This window comes from Budorcas taxicolor, chromosome 8, assembly GCF_023091745.1.
Source record: "Budorcas taxicolor isolate Tak-1 chromosome 8, Takin1.1, whole genome shotgun sequence".
Lineage (NCBI taxonomy): Eukaryota > Metazoa > Chordata > Mammalia > Artiodactyla > Bovidae > Budorcas > Budorcas taxicolor.
The window spans coordinates 53395372-53418511 of record NC_068917.1 but is presented as its reverse complement, the minus strand read 5'-3'; the positions used below and the strand labels follow the sequence as shown (position 1 = coordinate 53418511).

Below are 23140 nucleotides of genomic sequence, written 5' to 3'. Positions count from 1 at the left end.
AAACCAACAAACAAGCAAAAACAAACCAAAAAATGCAACTTTGTATCACTATATTGGGTTCTAGACTGACGATTCATTCCTCAAGACATTTTGAACCATTGCTTAACCACGGAGGTTTATACTTAACTCCATACTTACCCATGTTACGGTTTTCCTTCTTGTCTACAAACATTCTATGAAGGTGTCTTCAGAGATGCCCTCCTGGAAGTAAGGCATTGTCTAGGATCTGATAATTTCATTTGAAAAGGAAAAGAGGTTACTGTGAAATGATTAATTCTTATATTTCTCAGTATCACTTAGAGATCTCTTTCTTTATTATGTGCTCACAAATCTGTTTAGTAACTTACTCTAGAATTTTTCCCGGAATTAGTGAAAAATCCATACATCTTTGGTATTATTGTTAAAAAATCTTTTGGAAATCAGTACCTTTCCCAGGACCTCACCTATTCACGAATTCTCAGAATGTTGCAGTGTTTAGATCATATGTGTAAGTGCTTAATAACTTGGTATATAATTGTTGTTGTTCAGTTGCCCAGTTGTGTCCTACTCTTTGTGATCCCATGGACTGCAACACTGCAGGTATATAATTGTACTGAGCTTAACTTAAACCTATTTAAAGTTGTTTGTGCTCTGTTAGAAACTAAACCTCGGTTTCAATTTCCTTTTACGAATGTTCATTGTCTTGGGGTGTACTTCTCAACTAAAAGAGGATATCAACCAGTTTAATCGGATTGTATTATTATTATTAGGATATTAGTGTTAGGCAGGGTGGTCGGCTCAATGAGGTGCATAACAGCGCCGGGGACCTGAGTCATGTTTCCTGTTTTCTTGAAGAACATTCCTTAACCAAATAAGGAAACATTTCTATATGCGATAGCATAAGGAAGGCGTTGCATGAGCTCATTCTGCCTGTCCAATCAGGTATCGCCAAGTACCCTGTAACTGAGACAAAGAGCTGACTGTATATAAACCGCCATACTGCTTTGTTCGGGGCTCTCGTCTGATTCCGCTGCGTCGGATGAGGCTTGAGCCCTAGCGCGCTAGAAATAAAAAATTCCCTTCTTGCCTTTGCATTACCACGGTGGACTTGTTCGCTCTCTCCGTTGCTTTGGAGATACGGGCTCGGTGCATAACAATTAGTACAATATGTGTGTGTGTGTTCAGTCACTCAGCCATGTCTGACTCTTTGTGACCTATGGACTGTAGCCCACCAGGCTTCTCTGTCCATAGGATTCTCTGCCATGTTTGAAAAAAAATTAAATACTGACTAGATAAAAAGGACATTTATAAAATATATGTCATTTATGGAGAAAAGGATATAAAAATAACCATGTACAAACACACAGTTTAATAATTGGAACATTTTCACTTACTGTGATGTCATTTGGATGCTGTACCCAACTACATCTCTTTCCTTCTCTTGTCAGAAAAAAAGTGCTACACTGATTCCTCCTCGAGTCTCATTTGAAGACGTGATTCTGTTTTTCTCCATGGGCTCTCACTTGTGGTATTTTCGACTCTACCTAGCTCTGATGTGCAGTTTTCCTTGCAGCCCCTCACTTGGTGGAGTAGTGGGAGTCATGTACATATATACATATATATATATATATTTGTTTGTTTTTACAGTTTTGCTGACAGCTTTGAATTTAGGAATTCAAATTCAAGTGGGTGTGTTTATCTCCTATGTGACTTGCCATCTTGGTGTTGGGCCTTTATCTACTTTATTCCTATGCCTCAAGGACTGTGAAAAAGCTCACTGGAGCTCAGTAAATCCCTCATTTTAGCCAGCAACTGGGTTTCTGTGGGATTTACTCATTTCTCTGGGCTCATGTTTGCTGCTGGTCTTTGACCTCTGTGTAGTTGTTGTTTTCCAGGTCAGTGGTACATTTATATGTTTTCTATGCCTTAATCAACGTCTAAGTCATTTTCAGCAGGAGCATTGATTGGGAAATGAAAGTGTGCTCTACACTTTCCACTTTGAGGTAATTCTTGATGGAAAAGACATGATGAAAACAGGAGTTGAGCAAACAGTTCTATTATTGACTAATATCACACCATTGTGTGGCCTTATCTCTGCTTTCAACATAGCTATTGTCTTAGGATCCTTTCCCTAGTCTTTGCCTATTTGCTCCTTCTACTTTTGCACTTATTCTCAGTTCTGACCTTTTGTATTTCTATGGATTATATTCAGTCTGATAGTATAATTCCTCTCAGTTTTTGGAAATATTTCACCTTTAATCTCTTTAGAGATGGAATGATAACTATCTTGATAATGGTACCACAGAGTCTTAGAAACAGAAAATTTCTTTCTAAGAACTTGCATTGAATTAGTTATTTTTCCTGTTTTATGGACCCTCCTTACTTCATGAATCTATTTCTTTATAAGAATATCTTGATCCCATATATTTTGGGGCTTGAAAAGCCATAAAGCATTCTCTGGCACATTATATAGCTATATATTATAAAACATAAGCTCTGTTCTTTGAAACCAGTGATTGTTCATTGTCTCAAGGAGTACTTCTCAACTGCAAAAGAATATCAACCAGTTTAATAGGATATTAGTACAGTGTGTGTGTGTGTGTTCAGTCATTTAGCTGTGTCTCTTTGTGACCCATGGACTGTAGCCCACCAGGCTCCTTTGTCCATGGGATTCTCTAGGCAAGAATACTGGAGTGGATAGCCATTTCCTCCTCCAGGGGATCTTCTTGACTTAGGGATCAAATCTAAATCTCTTGTGCATCTTGCATTGGCAAGCAGATTTTTTATTTCTTGCACCACCTGTCTGCCCTCTGATGGAGAAGGATAAGAGGCTTATGGAAGCTTCTTGATGGGAGGGACTGACTGAGGGGGAAACTGGGTCTTGTTCTGATGGGTGGGGCCATGCTCAGTTAATCTTTAATCCAATTTTCTGTTGAGGGCGGGGCTATGTTTCCTCCCTGTTATTTGACCTGAGGCCAAACTAATGGAGGTAATGAAGATAATGGTGAGCTCCTTCAAAAGGTCCTATGCTTGCATTACTACACTCAGTGCCCCCAACCCTGCAGCAGGCCACTGCCGACCCACGCCTCCTTGGAAGAAAAGTTATGACCTAGACCTAGACAGCTTATTAAAAAGCAGAGACATTACTTTGACAACAAAGGTCCATCTAGTCAAATCTATGGTTTTTCCAGTAGTCATATATGGATGTGAGAGTTGGACTATAAAGAAAGGTGAGTGCCAAAGAATTGCTGCTTTTGAACTATGGTGTTGGAGAAGACTCTTGAGAGTCCCTTGGAATGCAAGGAAATCCAACCAGTCCATCTTAAAGGAAATCAGTCCTGAATATTCATTGGAAGGACTGATGTTGAATCTGAAACTCCAATACTTTGGCCACCTGATGCAAAGAGCATTTGAAAAGACCCTGATGCTGGGAAAGATAGAAGGTGGAAGAAGAAGGGGACGACAAAGGATGAGATGGTTGGATGGCATCACCGACTCAATGGACATGAGTTTGAGGAAACTTCAGGAGTTGGTGATGGACAGGGAGGCCTGGCACACTGCAAAGAGTCGGACATGACTGAGCGACTGAACTGAACTGAACTGAGTGCTACCTGGAAAGTCCATTAGTGCAATATAGATAACTAAACTCATTTCACTTAGTAATGTACAGTCTGATTTCATTTGGAATATTTAGAGAATGACTTGGCTTACTCAAGGCTTTTTCTTATTAAAAAAGTAGACAGCCTCATCCCGCTGTCCGGGAGCTTTTTCAGACATGCCGGCTAGCGAACCGTCCCCGCAGCCGTCTTTCATTCTCAGCAGCTCTTTCCTCGCCGAGTTTTCTGGGAACGTAAAAGGAGAAGGCCCGGGGACGCCCCAAACCCCTTTTGCTCCTGCCCATTGCAAGTGCCACTACCGCCATGGGCCTCACCATCTCCTCCCTCTTCTCCCACCTCTTCGGCAAGAAGCAGATGCACATTTTGATGGTTGGGTTGGATGCTGCTGGCAAGACGACCATTCTGTATAAACTGAAGTTAGGGGAGATAGTCACCACCATTCCTACCATTGGTTTTAATGTGGAAACAGTAGAATATAAGAACATTTGTTTCACAGTATGGGATGTTGGTGGTCAAGATAAAATTAGGCCTCTCTGGAGGCATTACTTTCAAAATACCCAGGGTCTTATTTTTGTGGTAGATAGCAATGATCGTGAAAGAATTCAGGAAGGAGCAGAAGAGCTGCAGAAAATGCTTCAGGAAGATGAGTTGCGAGATGCAGTGTTGCTGCTTTTTGCAAACAAACAGGACTTGCTGAATGCTATGGCAATTAGCGAAATGACAGATAAATTAGGTCTTCAGTCCCTTCGTAACAGAACATGGTATGTTCAAGCCACTTGTGCTACACAAGGAACCGGTCTGTATGAGGGACTTGACTGGCTGTCAAATGAGCTTTCAAAACATTAAATGAAGCTGGATATCTAACCAAGGACATGTTTGATAGAATTGGTCTAGGCTTGTTACAACAATATTAGTTTGCATCTTGGTTATTAAACAGTATCTGGGACTGGTTTGGGCAGAATATTACTGCGTTTAAACTTATTTTGTTGCCAATTATTGTTTACCAAGTATAATGTTGCCATTTAGCAATATGCTTGGTTTTAAAGAGAGTCTCCTTAACTTGGGAAAAAAAAAGTGTCCTCTTTTAATTTTACTTTCCTTAAGCCTAAATGCCTGGACTTAGCTAATGTGACACCTTTTAAATAAATCCATTTTGAATGTTTTTTTTTTTTTTTTTTTGAGCCCACAACGAATAATGTTTTAAAGTTACCCCTTGCTACTTTAAATGATACCTTTATCATTCCTGGGACAGTCTGCTGATTTAAAAAAAATGTAGCATTCCATTTGTATTTATTTTCCCCCCTTGCCAAAAAGATTTTTTAATACTGCTTGTACCAGCCAGGTAAATGCTCCAAAACACTATTCAGATCTTGCACTGAGGAACTTCTATTTCTCCCCCCATTGTTATTGACTCCTGGCTTCCATCAGCCAACCTTACCTTGGTGTGGTTTGGATTTGATAATTAGTTCTGTGCTAGATGTAAAGAGTGCATATGGAGATGATTTTTAATCCTCAGCAGATTGTCTTCCTTTATATCTTTTTTATGTTGCATGTTGCTTTTGGTATCAGCCTGACTCTTTGCCCAGTATATGATAGTTCTGCTGATGTTTTATTGTTTATTGGTGAACATATTTTCATTAAGAGTTTTTGGAAAACTCATCAAACTCAATGAATAAGTTTTCTTCATAACCCATTTGGAATTATTCCTAATAAAATGATAAAAACAAACAAACAAAAAAAGTAAAGGGCTGTTTCTGATTCTCAGTTTTTAGTGCCCTACAAAGACAAGACAAGATGGGATCAGTGGTGTAGTAAGCAGCTGAATTCTGCCTTGATATGATAGAAATGATTCCTGGTGTATTTCACCTAGTTCAGATTCTGAATACCACCGGAACACCTATGAGAGATAGAAGAAATTAAAGAAATAGAACAGCCTATTATTCATCATATAGTGATCTTTTATAACCACCTCAAATCTTTAGAGTGTTGGTTTTGAACAGAAATTTATACCTTGGTGGTATTTAATCTGGAACATAGAATGTGGCATTTAGGCTGATTCATCATTTTAGCAACTATCCCTAGTTTCAAAACATTTACTATTTATTATTCAAGCAACTGGCACTATACATTGAATAAGACTTGAAGGAGAGTTGAATTACTGCTGTTTGTAAATATTTCCTTCATAAACTATATTAAATCTAAAATTTGATTAATTTTAATACTTATAAAACTAGATGTAGTAAACAAAACTGACACAGGTATATTTAAATCTGTGAATACATGACTTTTATGCAATTCTCACTCTTTCTTACTTTTCTAATTGTGAATTTATATTTCTTTAAAGCTGGAAGAGTTAGTTGATTGTTTTGCTTTGCAAATCTTGGTCACTATGACTTGAAATTGTACAGAAAAGCTGGACCCTAGATTTTCTGCTGTGTGTAATTTATGGACTCTAGATAATCTTGACTTCCTTGTAAATTTTATTAACTTTGGTAAAAATGTCATTGATATTAGAGGAGGTTATATACCTTGGGAGAAGGAGAATGGAAACCCTTGAGATTCATTCCTTGAACTTAAAGTTTGAGCCTAACAGGGGAGAAATGAATGTACATAAATGATAGAAGGAACAAATAGAGGACTCAAATAATGAGAATAAGGACACCTATTTAATCTCATCGTTCTAAACTAAAATAATTGTGTTATGGCTTGGATTCAGAGAAGACAATGGCACCCCACTCCAGTGTTCTTGCCTGGAGAATTCCAGGGACCAGGGAGCCTGGTGGGCTGCCGTCTAAGGGCTTGGATTGCTTTACAGTGTATTTCCCAGACCCAGTGTGGTGACTTTCCCTGCAGACTAGCTCATGAGAGTGGATCAGATGGAGTGACCTTGGTAAATTATGCTCTAGTGATATAAGAGATTTTGACTTGTTTGTTGTAAGGCTAGAGAAGAAGGAAAGAAATAATAACTTAAAATGTGGTCTTTGTTGGGACTTCAGTAGAACATAAAACATCCTTCAAGGGCTAAATGGTGAAGGAGCCATGCTTCCTCTCCTCTCCAGTTATTCGCTATGTCTGGACTCATAGTTTCCGTGGATAAGAACAAAATCGCTATGAGTATGGCCACTGTAGTCTCCATGTATATCTTGCATACTTACTATGTACCATTAATGACAGGAACCATGAGTAAAAATAAATAGACTGCTACAAATATGCAGTAGCATAAATATTTAACATTATTGTATTTTCAGTGGAGTCAAACTTGTAATCCTCGCAAATAATAGTGAATAGAAACTTAAGAGAATTGTGTCTAATAGAAACATGACTTTCAAAGAGAACAAAAAAGTTTTCTGTATTGCGACCAGGGAGACTTTTAACACTTGGGTTTTTTTAATTGATGAATTTATATTGACACATAATAGTCACCCAAAGGCCATAGTTTACATTAGAGTTCACTTTAGTTTTGTACATGCAGTTGGGTTGGACAATGTCTGATGATATGTAGCCATCAAAATGGTATCATACAGAGTATTTTCACTGCCCTAAAAACTCTGTGTTCTATCTATTCATCTTTCCCTCGACAAAGTCACCTCTTGGCAACACTGATCTTTCCATGTCTCCACTGTTTTGCTTTTGCAGAATGTCATATAGTTGGGATCCTACAGTATGTATCATCTTTACATTGCCTTCTTTTAAAATGGTGGTGGTGGTTTAGTTGCTAAGTCATGTCTGACTATTGCAACCCCATGGACTGTGGCCTACCAGGCTCCTCTGTCCATGAGATTCTCCAGGCAAGAATACTGGAGTGTGTTGCCATTTCCTTCTCCATCTTTTACTAAGTAGTATGCTTTTAATGTTCCTTCATGTCTTTTCATAGTTTGATAGCTCATTTATTTTTAGCACTGAATATTATTCTATTGTCTAGATGTACTACAGTTAATTTATCAATTCACTTACTTAAGTATGTATCAGTTGCTCCCAATTTGGCAATTATGAATAAAACTGATAAACATTTGTGTACGTGTTTTTGTGTAAATATAAGTTTTCACCTTAAAAGCATTATTACCCAAACAAATAAAAATACTTAGGTATAAATCTAACAAAATATGTAACAATGTGATCTACATGAAGAAAACTACAAAATTCTGATCAATAAAATCAAAGCAGAACTAATAGTAAGGCTCAAGTAAACCTAGAACAAAGGTTACTTCAGATCATCCTGCTGCTGCTGCTGCTAAAAATAAACCTGAGGGCTTCCCTGATGGCTCAGTGGTAAAGAATCTGCCTGCCAGTGTATATATAAGATGTGTATAAAGAACACTTGCAGCTCGACAACCAGACAAATCACCTAATTAAATAATAGGCAAAATATTTGAAAAGTATTTCACAGAAAGATATATGAATGGTCAACAAGCACATAAAATATGCTTAACATCATTAGTTATCAGGAAATGCAACATAAACCCACCATGGGATATCACTAAACAACCATTAGAATGACCAAAATCAGAAACACTGACAATACCAAATGTTGATAGGAATGCTTAGACTTTGCTGATGGAAACGTCCAGTGGTGCAATGACTTTGTTAAACAATTTGTACCTTTCTTATAAAGTTGAACATACTCCTAGCATATCACTTAGGGCTTCCCTGGTGGCTCAGATGGTAAACAATCCGCATACAATGCAGGAGAAGCGGGTTCTATCCCTGGCTCAGGAAGATTCCCTTGGAGAAGGGAATGGCTGTGCACTCCACTATTTTTGCCTGGAGAATTCCATGGACAGCGGAGCCTGGTGGGCTACAGTTCATGGGTCACAAAGAGTCAGACATGACTGAGCGACTAACACTTTCACACATACTAGCATATCACTTAACCTTTCCACTTTCCAGATATTTACGTAAAATAAATGAAAATAGATGTCCTCTAAAAGAGGATACTCTTTCCTCTAGTCATTGGTTTGTGGTAATTTTGGCATTGATATTGTTTAGTTGCTAAGTAGTATCTGACACTTTTTGTGACCTCATGGACTGTAGCCCCTCCAGGCTCTTCTGTCCATGGGATTTCCCAAGCAAGAATACTGGAGTGGGTTGCTTTTTCCTTCTCTAGGGCATCTTCCTGACCAGGGATCAAACCTGCTTCTCCTGCACTGGCAAGTGGGTTCTTTACCACTGAGCCACCAGGGAAGCCCAATTTTGGCATATAGAAATTTAAATTTTTAAAGAGTCACAACAAAGACTATGTCTACACAAAGACTTATATAGGAATATTTCTAATGGATTTCTTTATAATAGCTAAAAACTTCAAAACAGCCCAAATTGTTCATGATCAAGATAGATAAATTATGATATAATAGCAAAATACTATCTGCAATAAAAAGAAATGAACTACTGATGTATACAACAACATGGATGAATCTCAAAAAAGCCAGACAAAAGAGTATATACCATATGATTCCATTTACACGTACTTCTATGAAAGGTGAATCTCATTTCAGTAACAGAAAGCAGATTAGTTGCTTGGGGTCAGGGTAAAGGGCTGATGTCAGGATAACGGAATAATTAACTGAAAATGAGCAGAAGAAAACTTTCTTGAATAATGGAATCATCTTGAATATGGTGGTGGTTATAAGGTTTACAGCCAACAAAAGCCATCAGACATACACTCAGAATGAAGCATGGACTATATACCTCATTACCGACTCAATGCATGTGTGCCTAAGCAAACTCCAGGAGATGGTGAAGGACAGGGAAACTTGACGTGCTGCAGTCCATGGGGTCGCAAAGAGTTGGACACGGCTGAGAAACTGAACTATATACCTTGACACAGTTGACTTTTTTTTTTTTAAAAAAGGATACTCTTTCCTCTAGTCATTTGTTTGTGGTAATTTTGGCATTGATATTGTTTAGTCACTAAGTTGTATCTGATTCTTTTTGTGACCCCATGGACTGTGGTCCCTCCAAGCTCGTCTGTCCATGGGATTTCCCAAGCAAGAATACTGGAATGGGTTGCTGTTTCCTTCTCTAGGGTATCTTCCTGACCAGGGATCAAATTGTGTCTCCTGCATTGGCAGGTGGGTTTACCACTGAGCCACCAGGAAAGCATAATATTGGCATACAGAAATTTAAGTTTCTACACAGTCAAAGTATATTAATCTTTCATTCACAGTTCTTGAGTTTTGTGTCATGTTTAGAAAAACTTTCCTTGAATATTTCATAGAGAGGTCATTTGACAGAATGTTTTGTAATGTAGATTCAGACACCAGATAGCCATCAAGAGACTATTCACATTTGTGCAAATTAATCTCTATTTTATAATTTCATCATTTAAGAATATGCAGATAAAGTTTTTATTTTAAATGGTAGACAGTGACAAAATGTAGTTAAAGGCTTAGTTAAAACTAGCTATTTTTATTACTGTATTTCCATAGTATTTATTATTTGAACTATTACACAAATTAAGAGCAGTACATGGATTATAATGAGCACCTGTGTAGACACTATGGACTTTTGTCAAATCTGTCTCCATTAACATTCCGACGAATTTGTTTCAGGTGTCCTTCCTTTGAGGGCAGCTGGATTCCTCTTTGTACTCTTTGATTCCAGTCTTTCCCCAACTGACATACAATCCCTTTCCTGAAATTTATGTGTATTTTTCTTGTCCACAAATATAAAATACATAAAAATAAAAAATAAAAATATATAAAAATAAATATTATTGGAATTTTCTATTTTATATAAATGTTTGCATTATTATACAACTTGGGAATTTTCTTTATCAACTAATACAGTTGAGATTTGTCTATGATTTTACATGTCAAAATAATTCTTCATTTTTATTTTCCACATCCAAGTTTTAACCTAGTTGGATTTCACTTTCATATGAGTTATGATGTAGGCTTGTAATTCAGTGGTTTTGTTAATGGTTGTTTCTCTGTGTGTTAGTTGCTCAACGGTGTCTGACTCTATGCGACCCCATGGTGTGTAGCCTGCCAGGCTCCTCTATCCATGGGATTTTCGAATACGTGAATGGATTGCCGTGGCCTCCCCCAGGGGATCTTCTCAACGCAGGGATTAAATCTAGGTTTCCTATATTGCAGGCAGACTCTTCACCATCTGAGCCACCAGGGAGGCCCTTGTTAATGGTTAGCCGGTTTCAAAACTGTGTATAGTATTTTGCCTCACATATTTGAAATTATATTTGATGCTGCTGCTGCTGCTAAGTCGCTTCAGGTGTGTCCGACTCTGTGCAACCCCATAGACGGGAGCCCACCAGGCTCCCCCGTCCCTGGGATTCTCCAGGCAAGAATACTGGAGTGGGTTGCCATTTCCTTCTCCAATACATGAAAGTGAAAAGTGAAAGGGAAGTCGCTCAGTCGTGTCCGACTCTTAGCGACCCCATGGACTGCAGCCCACCAGGCTCCTCCGTTCATAGGATTTTCCAGGCAAGAGTACTGGAGTGGGGTGCCGTTGCTGACATACAGTACTGTATAAGTTTTGGAGAAGGAAATGGCAACCCACTCCCATATTCTCGCCTGGGAAATCCCATGGACAGATAAACCTGGCAGGCTACAGTCCATGGGGTCACAAATAGTCAGACACGACTTAGCAACTAAACAACAACAACAGCTGTATGAGTTTAAGGTGTAAAGCATAATAATTTGGCTTATACACATCATGAGATGATGATTATCACTTTAAGTTTAATGAACATTCATCATCTCATATAGATACAAAATTAAAAAATACATATATTTTTTCCTTGTGATGAGGACTCAGGATTTATTCTTAACAACTTTCATATATAACATACAGCATGGTTAATTCTATTAATCATGTTGTATATTACAACCCTAATATTTATTTTATAATTGGAAGTTTGTGTCTTTTGATCACCTTCATCCAGTTCCTACTTCCGCCCACCACTGCCTCTGGTAATCACAAATCTGATCTCTTTTTCTATGAGTTTGTCTATTTGTTTGGTTGGTTTTTCTTGAGGTATGATTGACCTACCATACTATGTTATTTCCTGGTGTACAACATAGTGATTCAATAATTCTATACATTACAAAATGATCAGTCACTATGCTAAGTTTGGTAACCATCTGTCAGTCACCATGCCAAGATATGATCTTGTTATTGATTATATGCCTCACTCTGTGCTTTTTTATCCTGGGACTCATTTATCTTGCAACTGGAAGTCTGTAACTCCTTATTTCCCTCACCTGTTTCGCTCACTCCCCACTCCAGCAATCATCTGTTTGTATCTCTGACTGTGTTTCTATTTGTTATGCTTATTGTTTTTTAGATTCTACATATAAGTGAAATTTTATAGTATCTGTCTTTCTCTGACTTATTTTACTTGGCATTATAACCTCTAGGTCTATCTGTGTTGTTGAAATGAGAAGATTTCATTCCCTTTTATTCCATTGTATATATACCACATATTACCTGTTTATCTATCGAAGGGCCCTTAGGTTGGCTTCACTTCTTGGATATTGTGGATAATACTGCAGTGAACATAAGGGTGGATATATATTTTCAAATTAGTTTTTTTTGTTTTCTTTGGAAAACAACCCAGAAGTAAAATTGTGCCATTTTGCATACTACTATATATAGACATATGTAATAATATGTTTAAAATGTATTGAGCATATTTGGGTTTAATTTTGTCTTCTGTTATTTTGAAGTATATCTTGGATTCTGTGGCAATACCACATATTTCAAATATTTTAGCTTTTTACTTAATGATTGCAACTTATATTATTATATGTATGTTTGAGTGTAGATATATATGGAATACATATATAATTATAATGCTATAAATGATGTTAGTTTTAAATTTTTTGATTTATAATGTACAAAGCACAGAAGACAATTATCACTGCAGAACAGATATAAACATTGTGAATCTTGACAATTTAAAAATAATATTATAAGTAACAACCCTGGAGAAAGGGAAGAGGGAAGACTGTTGAATAAAGTTTGAGTGCTAAAATCTTAGTCTTTCCAAAGTGGGGAATCAGTAGGTCCCATGTAAGCTTACTGATACAAGTGCAAATTTATTGTTTAAGTTTGAACATTAACTACAAACCAAAATTGGGAAGTAAAGAAATAGTGTTAATATTCTAAATGTTTTATCTTTTAAAGGACTGTCAATAGATAGTATTCAAGATGGCAAATCAAGATATAAGGGCAAATATATATTATTTAACTTATACTGGAAACTTCCAGAAAATCTAGAGGTAGAATTTATTAATAATAATTATTCCTAGAGAATGGATTATATATTGGGGAATAAATTTTAACTTATGTTTTATACCCTCACATCTATTACTTTCACCATAAAAATAATTTAAGAAATTGTCTCCAGGGCTGCTTCTTAGGTTGCTCAGTGGTAAAGAACCTGCCTGCCAATGCAGGAGATGGGGTTTGATCTCTGGGTCAGTAAGATCCCCTGGAGAAGGAAATGGCAACCTGCTCCAGTATCCTTACCTGGAAAATTCCTGGACAGAGGAGCCTGGTGGGCTACAGTCTGTGGGGTCACAAAAGAGTTGGACATGACTTAGCAACTAAATAACAACAATTGTCTCCAAACTATATCACTGGATTTTGGATAAATTATACCAACTGTATGCCACAAGGCAAAGGCAGATGATCCAGGGACTGATGTAGGACTCATAAAATTAAGTCCCCAAACTAACCATTATAAGGAATCACGAATTGTTGGATCACAAAAAGGTTTACAAGAAAAATATCCCTGTAACTAATTAATAATCAAAGTCTTAGAACCAATTTCAAAAGAGTATGTTACAAACTATTTAATTAGTAGAATATTTATTTTTTCTGGCATTATTAAAAGAAGATTCTCTGGTGATAGGGCTTTTTCTTTGATTATGAAGGCTGAAGAGAAGCTGTCTAGAGTAGGTATATTCTATTTTTTTTTAATGGAATCAGTTTTAGCTTGATAGGTGTTCTTGAAATATTTAACTTTCTTAGAAGATGAAGTCTTCAGTGAAGATGCTGATCTCCTTTCAAATTACAGTCTCCCAAGAGACTCTGAATTAAAAATCAATACTGATTCATGAACATTTTTCATCTGACATTCAAATGCCATCATTGAGATGAGAGTTATAGCAAGGTAAGTTGTTGAAGCTTCAGGGCTTCCTTGATAATTCTCTTGATATTATGCCAATTTCCTCTTGTTTGATTCTGTCAGTTATTACTGAAAGTGAATTACTTCTTTCAGTTCAGTTTAGTTCAGTTCAGTTCAGTCACTCAGTCATGTCTGACTCTTTGCGACCCCATGGACCGCTGCACGCCAGGCCTCCCTGTCCACCACCAACTCCCAGAGTCTACCCAAACCCAAGTTCATCGAGTCGGTGATGCCATCCAACCATCTCATCCTCTGTTGTCCCCTTCTCCTCCTGCCCTCAATCTTTCCCAGCATCAGGGTCTTTTCCAATGAGTCAGCTCTTCGCATCAGATGGCCAAAGTATTGGAGTTTCAGCTTCAACATCAGTCCTTCCAGTGAACACCCAGGACTGATCTCCTTTAGGATGGACTGGTTGGATTTCCTTGCGGTCCAAGGGACTCTCAAGAGTCTTCTCCAACACCACAGTTCAAAGGCATCAATTTTTAATGCACTCAGCTTTCTTTATAGTCCAACTCTCACATCCATACCTGACCACTGAAATAACCATAGCCTTGACTCGGTGAACCTTTGTTTGCAAAGTAATGTCTCTGCTTTTTAAAATGCTGTCTAGGTTGGTCATAACTTTCCTTCCAAGGAGTAAGCGTCTTTTAATTTCATGGCTGCAGTCACCATCTGCAGTGATTTTGGAGCCCAGAAAAATAAATTCAGCCATTGTTTCCACTGTTTCCCCATCTATTTGCCATGAAGTGATGGGACCAGACACCGTGATCATCGTTTTCTGAATGTTGAGCTTTAAGCCAGCTTTTTCACTCTCCTCTTTCACTTTCATCAAGAGGCTCTTTAGTTCTTCATTTTCTGCCATAAGGGTGGTGTCATCTGCATATCTGCGGTTATTGATATTTCTCCCAGCAATCTTGATTCCAGCTTGTGCTTCATCCAGCCCAGCGTTTCTCATGATGTACTCTGCATAGAAGTTAAATAAGCAGGATGACAGTATACAGCCTTAACGTACTCCTTTTCCTGTTTGGAACCAGTCTGTTGTTTCATGTCACAATTACCCTACTGAAACATTCCTATTACTGCACATCTACCCATTTTCAAAAGTAATTTCTCCTCTGGCCCTTTACTTGTTGAGAGACAGGACTCCAAAGTGACATTCTACTTTCCACTACATTTCTGGCCTCAAAATTTTCTGACTCTTCTTTTTCCTACTGAAAATCCTTAGGAAATCTACATTCTCTCACGTAAGCTCTACCACTAATGCTTTGGTTTAGAAAGCCAGTAAATACATCTTCTATCAGGAACTGGTTGGATAACTTCTATTTTGGTCCAGTTGATCTGCCAGATTGGGATACATCACACAGGGTGCTTTCAGAACTATATGAAGCAATGACCCTGGCTGATGACGAGCCCAAAAGTAAGAGCTATGAAAAGATATTTTTAGATCTGATAGAATCCCTTGGCTCATGCTCCATGGGGACCAAGGATTATTTTAGAAAAACAGCTCATCGGGGTAGATAGAAAGCAATTTTATGTAGTATATTTGTGAGAGACTTTAGAATTCTATGCTTGTAGATAAATACTAGTTTGTTTTTAAGGGTTTAGAACTTTTCTCTTTCTGGCCCTTGGGGGGAAAAAGAGTAGGAGTAGAGACATAAAGGTATTTTGGTGAATTGGCCAAATCTACTCTTCAAGGTTCAGGGGCACTGCTGTCAAGCCCAACTCAAATGATAAGAGCTATTTTATTCTGTTTTTTATATAATTCCCTGGCAAGCAGAATATGATATCTGTCTTAACACTTATATTCTCCCTGCCAAAAGCACAGGCAGTATGTTTGGACATATGGTCTCATTTTTATGATCTTTTAACCTTTATTTATTCTACATACCCTATGGCAGAGGTAATCACTTGTGGGACTTGAATTGTTAGGAAAGTGTCCCATCTGGAGCCTTCTTGCTTCTGCAAGGGAAACATTTTAAAGATAAATAGAATCATTTAAATATGATCATTTCAGTTCCATTCTTGATGATCTTACATACTGGTTTAATATGTGTGTGTGGCAAGGGGAATCTATGGGACATTTTGCCTATGTCTCTTTCTGGAGTTTAGCACTATAAAAAAACAATGTAGTAAGATAAGAAACCTGTGCTGCCCACCAGTCTTGGTTAGAAAGAATTTTTTTAAAGCTTGGTCATAGATATCTTGAACTATTTTCTCCACAAGTGGCTGTATCAGTTAGGATTATGTTTGCCACAAATCATAGTGAACCCTGAACAGCAATGGCTTACAAAAGATAGATATTTAATTTCTTTTCATATAAAACAAGTCCAGAGTTACACAAGTCAGACTTGTGTGATAACAATATGACTTACACACAGACTCCTTCAGTGTTTCTGCTTTCTATTACTACAGTGTGGCCTTTGTCTAAAAGAGCTTCCAGAGCTCCAGTCATGACATCTGAATCTCAGACAGTAGGCTGAAGGTGGGTGAAGGTTGAGTGGTAAGGGTTAACTTGTCCAGGCCGAGCTCTTGCAGTAAAATCTCGAATAAAAGCAGTCACTGAGGTCATCTTTTGGGCTTCCCAGGTGGCTCTACTGGGAAAGAACCCACCTGCCAGTGCAAGAGACATAAGAGATGAGGATTTGATCCTTAGGTCTGGAAGATCCCCTAGAGGAGGGCATGGCAGCCCACTCCAGTACTCTTGCTTGGAGAATCCCGACAGAGGAGCCTGGCAGGCTACAGCCCAGAGGATTGCAAAGAGGTGGACATGACTGGAGCGACTTAGTACAATGTCATGTTTGTCTCATTCCCAATCTTCACAAATGTTTTAATCTTTTTGTAAATATATTATGGTTAAAGCTGTTTTAAATTAAAAAATCAGACTAAGGAAGTTCTCTTTTATTTTTAATTGCTAATTTAAAAACTCTGAATGGTTGTTGAATTTTATCACATGCATTTTTCTTGCAATGTTTGAGATGTCCAATAGTTTGTCTAATATATTGATTTATGGTGAAATACATTGGTTCTTTTTTTTGAAGATTAAATCAATTTTACATTTATGGGGGGGTGGGAGGAATTGGTTGATTAGGATTGATAGTACACACTATTGATATTATGTATAAAATAGATAATTCATGAGAATATACTGCATAGCACAGGGAACTCTGCCTAATGCACTGTGGTGACCTGAATGGGAAGGAAGTCCAAAAGGGAGGTGATATATCATTTATGTATGGCAGATTCAGTTTTCTGTACAGCAAAAACTAAAACAACATTGCAAAGCAAGTATACTCCAATAAAAACTAATTTAAAAAGTCAACATTTATGGAATAATTACAGCTTAATCGTTATTTTAATGTATGACTGGATCCAATTTGCTGATATATTGTTTAGTATTTCTGAATTTGTATCTATGAGAAAAATTTGCCTATAGTTATCCTTTATTGTATACTTACCAAGTTTTATTATATTAATTTAATAGAATGAATTGGGAAGTGACCACTGTTTTTCACTTTGTTAGAAGAATTCTGTAAGATTGATATTATCTCTATCTTCTATAGTTAGAAGAATTTACTGCTGAAACCATCTGTAGGCTCTTTCATTTTGGGTAATGGTAACTCCTGCCTTCTTTTCTCTTGATTGGTATTACTAGAGATTTGTTTATTTTGTAAGTCTTTCCAAAGTCAAATAATTGACTTCATCGATTTTTCTATATTGTACATTTTTTTCTATTTTATTATTTTTACTCTTATCTTCATTACTTGATGCCTCCTACGTTATTTGGATTTTATTTACTGTATAGTTCTAATTTTGGAGACTGCTATTTAGATAATAATTTATTTTTAGTGTTTCATATCTAATCCATGTGTTTAATACAAACTCCCTTCTAAGCTATGCTTTTGTTGCATCCCACTAATTCTGATATGTGATATAGGAAATAGATGGGGAAACAGTGGAAACAGTGTCAGACTTTATTTTTGGGGGCTCCAAAATCATGGCAGATGGTGATTGCAGCCATGAAATTAAAAGACGCTTACTCCTTGGAAGGAAAGTTATGACCAACTTAGATAGCATATTCAAAAACAGAGACATTATTTTGCCAACAAAGGTCCACCTAGTCAAGGCTGTGGTTTTTCCTGTGGTCATGTATGGATGTGAGAGTTGGACTGTGAAGAAAGTTGAATGCCAAAGAATTGATGCTTTTGAACTGTGGTGTTGGAGAAGACTCTTGAGAGCCCCTTGGACTGCAAGGAGATCCAACCAGTCCATTCTAAAGGAGATCAGTCCTGGGTGTTCATTGGAAGGACTGATGTTGAAGCTGAAACTCCAATACTTTGGCCACCTCATGTGAAGAGTTGACTCATTGGAAAAGACTCTGATGCTGGGAGGGATTGGGGGCAAGAGGAGAAAGGGATGACAGAGGATGAGATGGTTGGATGGCATCACCGACTCAATGGACATGAGTTTGAGTAAACTCCGGGAGTTGGTGATGGACAGGGAGGCCTGGCGTGCTGCGGTTCATGGGGTCACAAAGAGTCGGACACGACTGAGCGACTGAACTGAACTGAACTGAACTGGTTACTATTATTCAGTTAAAATATTTTATAATTTTTCTTGTAATTGCTTCTTTGACCATGGATTACTTAGAAATTACTTAGAAATCTATTTGGATATTTTCTAGTTATCTTTTTATTTCTTTCTAACTTAATTTCTCTGTGGTCAGGGAACATAATACATATTCTTTTATTAATCTTTTAAAATTTGGCTAGACTTGCTTTGTAGACCAACATATGGTCAAGTTCAGTTCACAAAATAAATTTGCACTTGTGTGAAGCATCCCATAGATGCCCATATATGTTAATTAGCTGAATTTAAATTGTTCGTATCTTCTATATCCTGACGATTTTAGGTCTACTTGATTTCTCAGTTATAAAGAAAGGAGAATTAAAATTTTCCACTATGATTGTATTTCTCTTCCTTATAGTTATGTCATTTTTTTGGTTTTATGTATATATTATAGATATATATTTGGGCTTCCCAGGTGGTGCTAGTGATAAAGAAAGTGAAAGTGAAGTCGCTTGGTTATGTCCGACTCTTAGGGACCCCATGGACTGTAGCCTACCAGGCTCCTCCCTCCATGGGATTCTCCAGGCAAGAGTACTGGAGTGAGTTGCCATTAACCTACCTGCAATAGTGCATATAAATTTAGCATTTTGAACTTCCTTAGACTTGGCCTTTTACCCTTATAAAATACTTCTCCATTTCTTTAGTACTGCTTCCTACATCAAAGTCTGTGTTAACTGATATTAGTATAGTTACATTGACTTTCTTTTGTGTAGTGTTTGCGTGGCATATCTTTTTTCATTTTACTTTCAGTCATTCTGTTTTCATATATCTAAAGTTTTTCTATTATAAGTAGAATACAATCATATTTTGTTTACTACCTTAGTCTTACAATCAAAACCTTCCAATTAGAGTGTTTAATTTATAAGCAAAATTATACAAATACAATTATTTCCAGGGACAAAATTATATCAGATATTACTCTTTGCTTCCCTTATGTCCTGCAAGTTTTTTATTCACTTCACTATTCATTAAACAGTATTTTTCCAAGAAGTAGAGCCTCTATGCTAGTAATTATTTTCTTTCAACATTTAAAAGATACCATTCACTTATGTTCTACTTCTTTTGTTTTTCATAGGAGATCACTATCAACTTTATTCTTTTATTTCTTTGAAGGTAATATGTCTTTTTACTGTGGCAACTTTTTCTCTTGTATGTGATTTCCAAGAGTTTTATTATGGTATCCCTAGTTGTGATTTTTTTCTCATTTATCCTTTTTGGAATTTCATTCTTCAAATCTGTGTCTTAATTTTTTCACAAATTCTGGACTATTCCTGTTTACTATTTCTTCAAATATGCTTCTGCTTCTTATTCTCTCTCCTTATATTTTGTATTTCGAATTACACATATCTTAGAGCTTTTCACTATGTTCCATAGCTCATTTATATTCTTTTTACATCTAGTCTATATCTTTTGCTCTGTATTTTTAGCTTGGTTATCTTCTAATATTCTGCCTTCTAGACTACAAACTTTCTCTTCTGATGTGTTCCTTTTGTTATTAAGCCCATCTATTTATTTTTAAAAATTCAGTTGTTGGGTTTATCTTTGATTTCTTGTATAGCAGGCAGTTGCTTATTAATTTTTGCATCTTGTCTATTTTCATGTACAGATTAATCACACTTAAGGTGCATGATTCAAAATTCTGATATATGAATTGCATATGGAGTTATCTGAATTATCTGTTTTTTTCTCTTGGTCTTTTAATATACCTGGTAAATTTTTATTAAATACTAGCTATTTTATATAAAGGTATAGTAGTTATGAGCAACTGAATAACAACAACAATAGCAGTTCTGAATTATACTTTTTCCTTTAGAGAATAGTTACCCTATTCTCTCATGGAGAGCTTAAATAAGATCAGAATACAATTTTATTCAGAGACTGAGCTAAGTAGAGGCTAAGTTATATTATTTATAAGCTTTGATCAATCTCCAGTTTGTTTCCACCCCTAAAATGTAAGTATTCTCAAATTCTAAACATTGGGATTAATGTGTTTAGTAGGGTCTCTATTTTCAAGTCTAATTATTATTAGTATTATTTTTTCCTCATCACTGTGAGACTGCTGACAATTATCTTTACTTTTGAGTCTTTCTATTTGGTTTCTTAGCCTTCTCCCTAATGCAGTCAGAATTCAACAAATACTCAAGTGAAACGGTGTCCAGTGCTGAGCTCAATTCACTGTTAATTCCATTTCTTTTGAATTTTTGCTCTATACATTATAGTTTCTGTGAAAGCCCTAAACTTTATGTTTTATCTCCATAGTTCTATGAGAATATCAAAGCTCTTCTGGATTTTCTACCTCTTAGCAATGTCCTGCTTCCTAGATTCCCAGCCTCCGATCTGCACCAAAAGTATAGAAATGTCTTTAGTAGAAGAGTAACTAACAGATTATATTAGGTCATCTTTCTGTCATTCAACTATTTCCTTCTCTCTGGTATGTGTGCCTGTTAAGTCCTGGCTTTTGGGAAAGCTGTCTGATGATTTCAAACAGGTTTTTGTTTCAATACAGGTTTAAAAAATATTGTCAATGAATGTATTGGTCTTTCAAAGGCCATGGTATCTCTATTGGAAATAAAGTACTCCCCCTTAAAAATTAATATTATATTAATCTTTTCTGGAAGCTCAATTAATGAAGAAAGTGACTAGAAGTTAGAGATATTTTACTGGTGGGAAAGTTGAGGTTAAATAAATTATTTATGAAGGGCTTACTATGAACAGAGTTTCCCTGATAGCTCAGTTGGTAAAGAATCCGCCTGTAATGAGGGAGACCCTGGTTCAACTCCTGGGTTGGGAAGATCCCCTGGAGAAGGGAAAGGCTATCCACTCTAGTATACTGGCCTGGAGAATTCCATGGAGGAGTCCATGGGATTGCATGGTATTGCAAGAGTTGGACATGACTGAGCGACTTTCACTTTCACTTACTATGAACAAACGGTGGAATTTATACATTAAATGATATAGTCATTATAATAATTACTTATAATACTGATAATAAAAGGCATAATAAAGTCTTTTATCTGCTAAAGCTTATAGGTTTATAGGAAACACAAAATTAATCCACTAAATTGTTAGAGAAAAATGTCAGAGTATGGTCATACACAATAAAGTATGTTTATATTCTAGTTGAAGAGTTGGCATAATATAGCCAGAGGGCCAAATCTGTCCCATAGGCTATTTTTGTCAGTAAAGTTTTGTTGGAACACAGCCGCAATCATTCTTTTATATATTGCTACAGTAGCAGAATAGTTGTAACAGAGATTGTGTGGCCTGAAAAGCCAAAAGTATTTATTAAATTACTGTAAAACAGAAATAATTTGCTCTTTTTGTAATTTTAGTATTACTTTGGGACATCATTTTTTTTCTCTTCTAGACCACATAATTTTAGTTGATGGAAAATTCAAAAATACCTTCCCAAATTAAATCATTTCCTTCTTTTGTGGCTATTTTAAAACCATTTATCTTTGCTGCTTCTGTTGTGAGGACTTCAATTCTGTGGTTGTAATCTTGAATTATTACTGTTACTTGGACTGAACCTACAACAGAATTCATTTTGTTTGCAACTGACAAAGACTTCTATCTCCTGTACAAAATTCTTATGACTTCTGTTGTTGCATCTTTTCCTATCCTGGATACCATTTATCTTGCTGAGATTATGACTGGAAAAAAAAAAAAGAATTTTGAACTGTTGCCAATTTTGGAGTCAGAAGGCTCAAAGGGGAAAACACTTTCATGTTTGGAGACTTGCCATGAGGCATTTTACTTCTCAAGGACCATCTCTTAGGGAATATTGGGCCAAGCGGAGTATTCCCAGGAGAAAGAGAAGGCTCAAAACAGCTATTATCTATGTAATTGTCAGCTTAGAGTTCTCAATAAGGACAGATTTTCAAACCGTTATTCTTTCCTTTCTGGCATCTTCTCTTCCACACCCACTCCTTCATTTTTATGGTGCTCCGATAGTAGTAGAACTCTCTATTCCCCCATCCCCCTCTTCTAATTTTAAGAGAATTTTTAAAGTGCTGACTCATTGATTTGAATTGCTCTTTGGTGCTTCGATCTGTCTTATGTTTTGTAGTAACTGGTACTCATTTTGGCTCTTTGTGTAAATAATTGCAGAGGCCATGAAAGGAAGATTAATTGTTGACAGTTTCATTACTCTTGGAATAAATAGAAAGTCCATGAGCTGAGATTGAAGAGGCAACAGAATAGCTTTGAAACTGTAGAAGACAGATTTCCGGGATATATTTTTGAGGTGGCAATGTCAGACAAATAGATATATTATGAAATCCTAAAGTTCCCACCCTAATGTCCCTCAAATGACATAAATGAATTGATGGGGAAACAGAAGCTTAAAACCAAAGGAAGAAATTCATTTTCAAGGCAGGAGTTCTCATTAGTGAATGCAATAGCACATTTGAGGTAAGTGGAAAAAAATTCAGTTTGTGAACAAATTGTCTCATCAACATAAAGTCAAACTACCAGTCTTGATAGAGTCCCCCACTAACTGACCAAGTTGATTGTTTATATTATAATGTGAAGTTAAAATGTCAATTCTTGTCAGTCTTCCACCTGAAGTAGTATTCAGGTAGTATTGGTGACCCCCTCAAAACCTCAAGTGTGATTTATCAGCAGAAATTCTAATTGATTATATTGTCAACAGCCTTTGTAGTCAATTATGCAGAACCATAGGGTCAGGTTAATTGATGATAGCACTTCAGTCCAGCATGCTGATGTTTCACTCTAATCCAAGAGGAGTAAATACCTACATAAAGAT

The 23140-nt window shown here is 36.7% G+C and overlaps 1 protein-coding gene across 1 annotated transcript; it reads left to right on the top strand.

Moving 5' to 3' along the window:
* Positions 1-3799: 3799 nt before the first annotated feature.
* LOC128052386 (ADP-ribosylation factor 4-like) lies at positions 3800-5022 on the top strand. Its single transcript, XM_052644933.1, has one exon. The coding sequence runs from the start codon at positions 3900-3902 to the stop codon at positions 4440-4442; it is 543 nt and encodes a 180-aa protein (XP_052500893.1). The 5' UTR covers positions 3800-3899; the 3' UTR covers positions 4443-5022.
* Positions 5023-23140: the final 18118 nt, after the last annotated feature.

Excerpts from the sequence above, each read along its gene's own strand:
- LOC128052386 (XM_052644933.1), top strand. The coding sequence starts at position 3,900 with ATGGGCCTCACCATCTCCTCCCTCTTCTCCCACCTCTTCGGCAAGAAG.